A 12,535-nucleotide genomic window follows, 5' to 3' on the forward strand; every position below is an offset into this window, starting at 1 on the left:
TAGCGTCTGAGGTGGCCCTATTGGGCTGGTAGGTATACTGCAGGGGGTCCAGGGTGTCTGGGATACTGTTCTTGATGTGGGCTAGTATCACTCTTTCAAAACACTTCATAACGGGGTGAGTGCCACTGGCCTGTAGTCGTTCAGGCAGGTGACCAGGTTCTTCGTGGGAAGGGGGACAATGGTTGTGGTCTTAAAGCAGGTGGGAAAGATGCCCTGGCTGAGGGAGAGGTTGAAGACGCTGGTGAGAAAATCAGCCAGTTTGCTGGCACATGCCCTGACAGCCCTCCCAGGGATGTTGTCCGGTCCTGCTGCTTTGCGGGGTTCGATCTTCATCAGGACTTTGTGTACCTGGCCTGGTGAGACAGTTAGTGGAGGGGAGGTGGGGGATTGGGTGGTGTGTGTGTGTGTGTGCCTCCTCTCTGTGCTGTGGCTGGAGGTCTCAAAGCGTGTGTAGAAGGTGTTGAGGACATCCGACAGACTGTCTGTGGAGCTGATGATGCTGGTGGTGGTCCTGTAGTTTGTGATGTGCAGCAGGCCTTGCCACATTCGTCCGAAGTCAGCAGTAGAATAGAAGCTGTGATGGCTTTCCTCAGTCTGTACTTCACAGCTTTGTACTCTGTCTTGTTGCCTGATCTGAATGCATGAAAGTGAGCATGTCCTGGTTTCTGTGGAAAGTATGCTATTCGTCCACTACAGGAAGCAATAGCTGTAACTGCAGTTTGCAACACAGCAAACATGGTAATTAATAAAGAAGGACATGGAAGTGTGTATCTGGCAACATTCCCATTCAGAATGCCTGATGTCTGTTTTGCTGCAATATTCTGTCTCTCCATGTCCAGTGGAGAAAAGAGGTGTTCAGTCTCTGTTCAGAGGAGGGAGGGGCTGCACCCCTCTCACACATGCAGTCAGCTGTGTGTTTACACACGGTACACACAGAGGGAGAAAAAGAAAGAAAAGCAACAAACACAACAACAAACAATCAAACACTGGGCAGGTTGATGTGGTCGGTGACTGCTCATCAGAAACGTAGAGCTCCAGAGCCAGGGCAACCTGCAGAAAGGTACAGGGAGAGACAGGACATAGTACGAGAGAGAGGGGGCACAGTTTTAAATGCTCCACCATCATCTCAGTTCCCAAGAAATCCTCCATCAGGGAACTGAATGACTACAGATCTGTCACCCTGATATCTGTAGACATGAAGTGTTTTGAGAGACTGGTATTGGCCCACCTGAAGGCAATCACAGATCCCCGTCGGGATTCCCTGCAGTTTGCTTACCGAACAAATAGGTCAGTGGATGATGCAGTCAACATGGCACTGCATTACACCCTTCAACACCTTGACTCACCAGGGACCTATGCTCAGATCTTATTTGTGGACTTCAGTTTGGCATTTAACACAATCATCCCGGACATCCTCTACTCCAAACTTACCCAGCTCATTGTGCCTGCCCCCACCTGTCAGTGGATCACCAGCTTTATGACCAACAGGAAGTAGCAGGTGAGGCTGGGGAAAATCACATCCAGCACCCGGACTATGAGCACAGGTGCCCCACAGGGATGTGTGCTCTCCCCGCTGTTGTTCTCCCTCTATACCAATGACTGCACCTCAGGAGAGCCTTCTGTAAAAATCCTGAAGTTTGCAGATGACACAACAGTCATTGGCCTCATTCAAGATGGTGACAAGTCGGCCTACAGACAGGAGATTGAACAGCTGGCCCTGTGGTGTGGTCGTAACAACCTGGAGCTGAACACGCGGAAGACAGTGGAGATGATAGTGGATTTTGGGAGGAGCTCTCCTGTACACCCTACGAGTCAAAAGGAGGGCAGAGAGGATTTCTACAGACCCCTCACACCCTGGATACAAACTCTTTGAATTCCTCCCCTCCGGACACTGCTACAGTTCACTGTATGCCAAGACAACCAGACGCAAGGACAGTTTCTTCCCCTGGGCTATTACACTGATAAACAGCTAGTCTATGATGGCTTTTTTAACTTTTGCTTTTTTCACTTGTATATATTTTATATTTATTTATTTTGTTTTTATGTTGTGCACATCGGGGGCCACTGGGCTGGAGTCAAATTCCTTGTATTTTTGAAATACTTGGCAATAAAGTTTATGCTTAGTTAGTGACATATAATGATGGATAGTCCTCAATGCTAATGCTTGAGGTGTGAAGATGCAGACATTTAAACAATCACCAGCAACTGCTCTGCACGTATGTGTCCCCTCCCCCTCATGTTCCTGGTACTTGATTTTAGTACTGCCTCCTGACGGGTGCTAAAATTTAGCTCACAGAATGCACCTCCAACGCAGGTGCACCATAGTGGAAACAAACACAGAACCCATGACGAGCGCTACTCGGCCTGACATGCTTCAGTAGGTTCCTATAATGGATAAACCCCTTAAGACACCACCAGACAGCAGAGTCTCACTGATGCAGCAGACAACCCAAAGGCTAAAGGGATCACAGAGAAGTTGTTCAATTTCATTACACTTGATGACAAACCACTGTCTGTAGTGGAAGATGTCAGGTTTATCAGCCTGCTGGAGCACTGAGAGCCCAGGTATAATCTATGATCCAGAAAATATATGTCAGACTGCTCTACAACTGATTATCATCACAGTTAAATGATGTTAAAGGCATGAGCGTTCATGATATTTGGACCTCAGCTGTGAGCAGTGTCGAAGGTGATCCCCCTATATTCCGTTACCACTTCACTGGACCCTCAAATACAAAGACAGGTGAGACAGATTCTTTATTAATAATGTCCTAATGTTGGCTACATTTTAAATGATAAATTTGAAATCTTGCAAAACTAAAGTTAGATGTTTATTTCTAGCCTAAAAGTGGAGATTTGTAAATGTGCAATAATTTGAAGAACTGTGTGTGTCCTTGGCCTCTGACCACCTAGAGGTTGCATGTACCCATCATTACTCATATTCAATTGTTTTGTTTTTGTTTATATGTTTTCTCTAGATTTTACATTTAGCAGGGCTTACACATTCCGAGAATACCATTATTTCTGTTTACTTTTCAAGATTCAAGATTTTTATTTGCCATTTATGCATAAACACACAGTCGAGTTGCTGTTCGCAGAGACTTAACTTATCCTCTCCCTGTTTTCATACTATCAGGCAACCAACTTACTGCCATCCTGCTCTCCCTGAACTCTGCGCCACTCTAGTCCAGTAGCCCTTCACCAAGACTGAGCTTGCCAGATTCCACCAGCTGTTTTTTTCAGCTGTATGTGCTGTTGTGATTTGACTCTTGCCGTTATTAAAGAAACCCCACATTCATACCATTGCCCGGGTTTGCACTTGAGTCCCACCTTTGTTGCTGCTCTTGCCTCCTGTTACAGCAGCTGACATAGCAGGTAAAATGCTATCTCTACTTCAAATGTACATAAATCAGACAAAAACCATGCACCTTGTAATTCTTTATTTCATTATCTAAGCAATCCAGTAATAGCTGTCTGTACATCTATGGGTACATTGCAGACAGAAATTCCTAATTCAGCTCATTTTATGGTGCCTATTTGCCAAAATGTAAACAAACAAGCTATAAATACAGAGCTCTTGTTGCAGCCAACAGTGCAACTCTCTGATTCCATGGCAACATTTCACTTTCTCTTTGCTTCCTCGAGGGCCCCTGAGTTAATGGCAACACAGTTCTTGTAGCTGTCTCAGTTTTGTCTGAGGAGAGTGTAAAACTTGAAGCCCCCATTCCAGGGTGAGTGGGCCATTATTTCTGGAGGACATGTAGCTGCTGAATATGATTTGTCAGTGCTTCAGGCACCTGACACTTTAACTGCATGGTTAACAGACTGCTGCGGAAATGTAGGATACAGGCGAATATATCCTTGGGTGTTGGAGATATAGTTCCAGGTCACCAAGATGCCCTGACTAAAGTAATCATGGCCCCTATGGTAACCAGTATCACTGGGTGTACAGGCCAACCCCGGTGTCTCCTTTGACCCTCCAACATTAAACAGCTCAGAGCTCTTAATTACATACAGTAAATTCTGTGTAATTGACTGCTAAACTCAGGGAGTACATTGTAGTCTATTTATTAAAAAGTGTTTTGCCAGACTGATATGTGAACATGGGGGAGTGATGGGCAATTTTGAGAATGGCTGGCTAGGTAGTCCTTCAGTATATTAAAATGCTTTGGTTGCTGTCTAAATCATTTTCAGGTAGAATGTGTGGATGTGTCTGTGTTTTGTCCACAGCGAGGACTTCTGACATGAAGTAAGAAGTGTGTGTCAAATGATGTTTTCCTCTTGTCCAGTCTCTTACTTTGCTCAAGAGACAGAAATTTTGTCAGTGGTGTTTTTTTTAATCAATTTATTAGCAACTGTAATTGAATGTATTGGATTGTTGACTGTTAGCCAACATCATTTACCTCATCATCAGTCATTTGTGCATGTATCTTTTTTAGCATGGGACTGAGTGACTCATATGAAAATTCTTCAGGATGCTTTTTCAAGTGCATTATTGAATAATTCCAGTATGGACATGCATAAACCATCTGTTAGTCTGCATTATCACAAAAAAGGGCATATGCATGATGATGGCAGCTTCCTGGTTGAACTTCATTACCAATCAAATGCAGTAAAACATAATTGGAATTTTTAAATTGAAAATTAAAAAAAAGCTAACTATCTTAATGCAACTGCTCTGTTACCGAATCCATTCATCCTGTTCATTTGTATCAGCTCCAGGGACTATTCAAGGCTACTTTCACCCTATAACAGAAGCAATGAACTTATAGTGTATAAGTACATAAAAAGCCACAGACAGACAACAGTTACTGTTTCCTCATAATGTCTTCTCAGAGTAACTTACTTAAGTATTCAATGTGTATTCTAATAGTCTTGCTGAAATAAGTCTCACTGGAATGTAAAAGCTCCAGGAATCTGACCCTATCCCAAAGCCACTCTGCCATTATTCACAGCCAGGTACATCTTCATTTTACCCTGCTTTAAGAGATAGAGCTGTTTGTGTTTACAAATATTTATATTCTAAAACACTGAGACAAATTTTGTTGAGCTGACTGGATTTAGAAACTTAGAATAAGCCCCAGCTCTGATACCTAACTGCATAACAGACCTGGGTGAAAAAAATGTTTGAATATCTATTCAAATATTTATTCCTACTCTTGGGGACCTTAAAAATTCACACCACAAGATAAACCTTATCATTATACTTCCCTGATGGATTGTTTGTTTTTCCCCTTACTTTGTGTTGTTACCCTTGTCAAGCTTTCCATGGCCACATATGCAGTTTACAGTGATAACAATGGCAGATTTAGAATTTGAAATTCAGAGTAATTTCCAAAATAGCATGTCCTTGATTTCAAACAAGTTCAGTCAAATCAGGCTTCTCATTTCTAGGTATTAACTGTTTTTTCAGTTGAAATGGCAATTGTTGGAGAATTTATCAGCATGCTATGGATACACACAGTATCATGTGAAAAGACTGGCATTAAACTACATATCCAAGGTGAAAACTCATCTTCTACAGCTGATGAACCATGTAGAGGTCTTGAATATACTGTAGGTAGCCTCATCTGTGACCTCAGCACTCCATACAGTTTTGCTTAAGGTATAAGTAAATAAAAAAATTAAAAATTCTTCACCAGCATCAAGCCCTCATCCAACTGTGGGCCAAAGTTATTTCCATGATCCCACAGATGTTTACAGTCACCCTGTGATAAAATGTATGTCCACTGCAAAACCAACCTTGAAATAAGATGTTTCCACAGGCTGTAACAATCCACCTGGGCACTTCTTCTTGGTTGTGTTAGCTCAGGTAGGCTTGCACAGCGGCTGGAGCAGTCTGTACTTCATTTATTGATTTCACCACAAGCAGACTATCACTGTGGGCTAATTCACTAAAGAGCAGGACAGAGCCATTAATTTTAGCCTAATCTCTTATAGTATACTTATATTCAAGCTCTGACACAGCAGTGAAGTGGTACATTGAGCATTCCAGATTTTTTCTAATCCAGCCTGTGAGTAACAGCTAACTGATGATGTGGTCCTTAACCTTTCAAGTATCTCCAGATTAGGGTGGCACACTGGTGCAGTGGTCAGCACCGTGACCTCACAGCAAGAAGGTTCTGGGTTCAAACCTTGTGATTGACTGGGGCCTTTCCGTGTGGTGCTAGCATGTTCTCCTTGTGTATGTGTGGGTCTTCTCTGGACACCCCTGCTTTTTCCCAAAGACATGCTAGTTAGGTTGACAAGTGACTCTTCATTAGCTATAGGTGGTGCTGAATTGGATGGTTATTTCCATAGGTCCTCAGCTAGTTTACATGCGTTTATTTGTAGCTACTGCTAAAGCTATGCTAATTCCTACATAATTGTATTTGTGTTTTTGGCTTTGGTAGGGACAAAAACCACCCTCCAAACCAGCCCATTGTTTAGCAAGCATTGCTCTTGTTATAGCCCTATAAACACTGCTTTAGCAAATCCAAGAAATCCAGAGCTTGACAGGCTGAGAAAGGGGTTTAGCAAACAGTCAGCTGTCATAAACACATTCACCCACTATTTCACCCACATCTACTGCATGATAGTGTTCCCCCAAACTCATCACACCATCTCTTTCCATATTATCTTCTTCCCATTTCCTCCCATCATCTCCCCCATCCACTTCACTCCCTCTTCCCTTTCCCCTGCCACTGGGGTCTGGAATGGGTCAACTACCCGCGGTGTGGTCTTTGCCCTTTGTGGCAGGTACTTCCATTCCCCAACAGACACTAAGGAGCTGCTCTACGATCCAGCATCCGTGATGAATGGTGACACGCTCAAGTTCTGCCTCAAAGAAGCCTGGTGCAAGCTGTCCTTCTTCGTCCTCTCCTTCTTCTACTATCTCTACTGGTGAGCAAATGGCAGACAGTGTGGGAAGATAATTGGATTACATGTAAAAGATTACAAAGAGATCACAGCTAAAGTAAACAACTATGAAATTAAACTGAAGCTACTGAAAAAAATCCTGAGACCTGTTTTTGGAAGGAAATGGTGAAATGAAATGTTTGATTTCAACTCATTTTCTATCACATGGTCATTTAACGTGATTTTCCAGCTCTGATAAAGTAATATAGTGCCTTTAAGCATTTAATGGTAATTATTTTACAGATAGTATGTTAAATAATCTAAATGAAATTGCCCATTGTGTTTTTGCTAAATATTCTGCTGTTGTATTCACTGATGCACACATATCCTTATTCTTGCCCAAGTCTGATAATGCTGTTATTAATCATTGCGGATTCTTGTTCCATGTGTCATGTGTGTGCTGCAGTGTGTGGAACCTGGAAATATCCCTCTAATAGGTCTTATCAGTGGGAACACTTAAAGGTACAATCCTCATATTTTTTACTTTCTTTCTAGGATAATAAGTTGAGACAGAATAGCATTGTTCTGAAAAAAAGACCTTAACAGTCTTCCATATGGTCACTACAGTGTTTGATAAATTCACCTGGTCTGCATAGCCACGTCAACTACAGACTGTAGATTGACGACTTGACTGCCAGACGTATTAGCACAGAAGAACATTTTTGATGACAGATTATTCAGTAACCCCAAAAGAATTTCAACTTTAACACAGAGTTGTTCTTGTACATGGTTGATAATGCTGTGATAAAACAAAATGTAACACATGCTTGTAGGCAAATAGTACTGTTAATATAGTTATCACAGTAATATGAGACAGTAGAAAGTCGACATAAATACTGATTGTGAGTGTTGGTCTTATTCTAGAACACAAAATGCTTTTTATTGTATTTATATGGTTTGAATAAAGCTAGCACCTCTACAGTTAATGACTGCATTCTCAAAGATGCAGTAATTATTTAAAGAAAATTGATAAAATAGGTATTTGTAATATCCATCCATCCATTTTCCTCCGCTTATCTGGAACCGGGTCGCAGGGGCAGTCTAAGCAAAGATTCCCAGACTTCCCTCTCTCCAGACAATTCCTCCAGCTCCTCCGGGGGAATGTCGAGGCGTTCCCAGGCCAGCCGAGAGACATAGTCCCTCCAGCGTGTCCTGGGTCTTCCCCGGGGCCGCCTCCCGGTGGGACATGCCTGGAACACCTCCCTAGGAAGGCGCCCAGGAAGCATCCGAAGCAGATGCCCGAGCCACCTCAGCTGGCTCCTCTCGATGTGAAGGAGCAGCGGTTCTACTCTGAGCTCCTCCCAGGTGACTGAGCTCCTCATCCTATCTCTGAAGGTGCGCCTGGCCACCCTGCAGAGAAAGCTCATTTCGGCCGCCTGTATGCAGGATCCTGCCCTTTCGGTCATGACCCAAAGCTCATGACCATAGGTGAGAGTCGGAACGTAGATCGACCAGTAAATCGAGAGCTTCACCTTACAGCTCAGCTCTTTCTTCACCATGACAGACCGGTACATCGACTGCATTACTGCAGAAGCTGCTGTTGATCTCCCGTTCCATCCTTCCCTCACTCGTGAACAAGACCCCAAGATACTTGAACTCCTCCACTTGAGGCAGGAACTCCTCCTATCAGGTATATTTGTAATATACCTGATATCATTTCCTCGGCAACGACACCATGTTCTTATAGCTATTATGGTGTGGATATTATTATATATTATGATTTTAAAGAAGATGTCTTTAAGTTTTTAATAGAGTCCAAAGCCATATGATATTCCACAAAAATGTATTTATTATAGTATGCTGCCTCCTGTCATGACAGTGGAAATAATTAGAAGAAAAAGAAAAAGGTGCTATTGACTTATGCTCATTTCATCCATTTCCATACCAGTGCCCATATCAGGCAGTAGATGAAGTCACATGTGCTGTCGATCCAACAATGAAGAAGCTTTGATGATGACTTTAAAGGACCAGACTGGTGGCTTTGCATTGTTTTAGCCCATAGAGTAACAGCATGTACTTTATATGCTTTTATTTGCACTTCTGTCAATAAATCCCAGTCTACTGAAATATTTCATGTTCTACAAATGCACTTTAACAAAATGTGAAGACCAGTGTCCAGAATGGCTGACAGTATGTGTGAGTGGTAGTTAATGGGCTAAGACATGACACATGGCTTGTATGCCTTGACCTTATATTCATAAACCTGTCTCTGTAGGTCCCATTATGGGCACTGGGTGTCTACGTCTACAAACCGAGCATTCATCTTGAAATGAAATCACTTTGCTTCTCCATCTCATTCCATCCTGTCCTGCTCTAGCTCATGTTAGATTGATGGCCTGTTTTAGTTATCACTGACAGCAGAGAAAGAAGTACTCTTCAGAGAAGGGTGATGGCCCATTCACTTTCAGTTCAAGAGACTTTTATAAGCAATTGAAACATATTCTATATATTATGGCAACTACATACAAAAAAAGAAGAAAAAAAAACAACTCATAACAGAATTAACTGAAAGTTGGCCATGATCTGATTTAAGACACCTTTGATACTGCAAGAAAACCCTTTCCTGTTTCCAGAAAGTGTTCTCGTTCACTGGGAACTGTCTTCTTCACAAAGAAAATGGTCCACCAGTGACAGTACAGCATGACAGCATGTACCAGTATAGCACAACAAGTTGTCTGAACCAGGTTGTGGAAAACTGGCATACTGTCAAAACTAGAACTGATTGAAGTTGTTTTGTCATTCACACAGAATATTTCTACAATTCTAACTGTTGCAGGGAATAACACATATAGTACTCTACAGTTTATTCAGATTAACTCCAGACAAGTGATTTGGAATCAACTTTTCTCCATAGTCCAGAGCACATGGATGATTAAAATGAACTTCAAATGTCCTGTAGTTCTGGCAATTTTCCAGATCAGTTAAGTTTAAAAATCAGCATCTGTCCAATCAAAAGCTCTAGGATTGTAGGTAAATTATTTTATTAGAGCAACTTTCGGGTTTAATTTTGATCTGCTGTGTTTTTATTATTCTTAAATCAATTCAGTAAGTGATTTTGTTTATAGAAGGGTGGCACAGCGGCACAGCGGCATAGTGGCCCTCACAGACACACAGATGAACACACACTCTCTTAAGCGCTTACCTCCACAACTGGGTGATTTAAAGTCCTCTTTGGTTGCTCATTGACACTTAGCTGGTGCAGATGATCCACTGGAATGACTCTATAACTTTTGATTTTGTGCATCTGGGTGAGCAGGAGGAGAGAAGCAAAGGCTCAGAGGGCAATGAACAAACATACAGTATATTGCTGAAATGCTTCATATTTTTGTTTACTAAGACAGATCAAATCAAATCAAATTTTATTTGTATAGCACCAAATCACAAGAGTCATCTCAGGACACTTTACAAAGTAAGGTCTAGACCCAACAAATCCCCCTTGAGCAAGCACTTGGCGACAGTGGGGAGGAAAAACTCCCTTTAGGGCTCAGCTCTTGGTGGGCGGCCTTCTGCCTCGACCAGTTGAGGTGAGTGGATAGAGGAGAGAGAAAAGAAAAGCAACAAGACACAACAAACACAACAACAAACAGTCAAACACTGGTCAGGTTGATTTGGCCGGTGACTGCTCATCAGAGCTCCAAGAGCTAGGGCAACTTGCAGAAAGGTACAGGGAGAGAGAGAGGACACACTATGGGAGAGAGGAGACACAAAGTTAGTGATGTGTAATGGTGGCATATAGATGCATAGAGAGAGAGAGAGGAGGGGAACAGAGAAACTCAGAGCATCATGTGGCCCCCCAGCAGCCTAGGCCTATAGCAGCATAGCAGATCAATGAGATACTCCAATAAATAGAGAATTAGAAACCAGTAACAATGTATTAATATTTAGTACAATGTTAATGCACTTTTAAAAGACAGCACACTTAATATTTAGCTTCTGTTCTACCTTGGTCCCATTTGAACTCCATGCTGCAACCACTGGATGATTGCCAGCGGGCTATGTGCTTTTATAGTCCAACAAGACAAATAGATTGGTGTCTCTTCTTTGCTGAAATGATTATTATCTTATTAGAAGTGTATCACTATCTTAATTATCTAGTTAAACTTTCATATCATAGTAGTAATTTAAGCTTATAAACTGAATCTTTCCTTCATATTTCAGGTTGTAGCTACTAACTGTCAGTAATAGTTAGGCTACTGCTCATACATAACTTTTTGGTGCCTTTCCAGCCAACAAAAGACAATTACAGACTTGAGATGAATTTGAGTTCATTTTAGTGACTGAGTTGTAGCTGGTATTTTTTAAACATATAAAATAAAATGGATCCAACCCATTCCTAGTTTCAAATAAATAGCTGTTACTGTCAGTGTCGTTAGATCTATTATTTAGATCTGTTTGCTTTGTGTCATCCCATGACTGCTTAGTAGGCAAGCTGTTATAGTCTTGTTTGTTTTATTTATAAGGACAATGTTCAAAATCTGAATTTCTGCCAACGTGCCACTGTTAGCCACCAGTCCTTTGGCACAATGTTCCAAAACCATTGAAGTTACAAGTTAAGAAATGCAAACACAGGACGATACAAGGCTGAAGTAACAATTCCAACAAAGTCAGCACTGTTCAGAAGGCACACAAATCATGCAAAGCTACAGGAAGCACTGATGCAGTACTGTAATAATAACATCCACTATTTAATACATGTATATTGTATGTAGCCATGCAAAGAAATTTGCAGTAACAGGACACAAATGACCAATACTATGGGTAATTATCACCTTTTGCACACATTAGCCATTCATTCACTGTTTATTTCAACAAGACAATGCTAAACCAAATTCTGCATGTATTCCAATAGCATGACTCTGTAATAAGACTCTGGGTGCTAAACTGGCCTGCCTGCAGTCCAGACCTGTCCCCTGTTGAAAACATTTGACTTGTTATGAAGTGAAAAATATGACAAAGAAAACCAAACTGTTGAGCAGCTGAAATCCTATATTAAGAAAGAATAGGAAACCATTTTGTTTCCAAAACTAAAAGTGTTGTTCTCCTCACTTCCCAAACATGTTCAAACTGTTGGTAGAATAAGAGGTGATGCAACAGAGTGGGAAACATGTCCCTGTCCCAGCTATTTTTAAAATCTGTTGCTGGCATCAAATTTAAAAAAAATTTCCAAAAAAAAAAAAACTATTAAAATTCTCAGTACTACTTTGTACTGATTTCAATTAAATATAGGTTTTAAATCAAATCAAATCAAATTTTATTTGTATAGCACCAAATCACAACAAAAGTCATCTCAGGACACTTTACAAAGTAAGGTCTAGACCTTACTTTTATCACTATTATTACAGAGGGAAAACCCAACAAATCCCCCTTGAGTAGCACTTGGCAACAGTGGGGAGGAAAAACTCCCTTTAACAGAAGAAACCTCTGACAGACCCCAGCTCTTGGTGGGCGGCCTTCTGCCTCGACCGGTTGGGGTGAGTGGATAGAGGAGAGAGAAAAGAAGAAAAGCAACAAGACACGACAAACAATCAAACACTGGGCAGGTTGATGTGGCCGGTGACTGCTCATCAGAGACGTAGAGCTCCAGAGGCAAGGCAACCTGCAGAAAGGTACAGGGAGAGAGAGAGGACACACTACGGGA

General features: G+C 41.7%; 1 protein-coding gene across 4 annotated transcripts in view; it reads left to right on the forward strand.

The window, feature by feature from the left end:
* cnih3 (cornichon family AMPA receptor auxiliary protein 3) overlaps positions 1 to 12,535 on the forward strand; it is a 193,073-nt gene that overhangs the window by 166,129 nt on the left and 14,409 nt on the right. For 2 of the 4 annotated variants that reach the window (XM_020617538.1, XM_020617535.1), the window contains 2 exons: positions 6,736 to 6,882; positions 7,304 to 7,359. In XM_020617538.1, the coding sequence (XP_020473194.1) occupies positions 6,736 to 6,882; positions 7,304 to 7,331 (175 nt within the window). In that variant the 3' untranslated portion in view covers positions 7,332 to 7,359. Of the gene's footprint in view, positions 1 to 6,735; positions 6,883 to 7,303; positions 7,360 to 12,535 lie in introns of those variants that run through there. The other 2 variants (XM_020617536.1, XM_020617537.1) reach the window with 2 other exon arrangements.

Source organism: Monopterus albus, unplaced genomic scaffold (genome assembly GCF_001952655.1).
Source record: "Monopterus albus unplaced genomic scaffold, M_albus_1.0 scaffold191.1, whole genome shotgun sequence".
NCBI classification, from domain to species: Eukaryota; Metazoa; Chordata; class Actinopteri; order Synbranchiformes; family Synbranchidae; genus Monopterus; species Monopterus albus.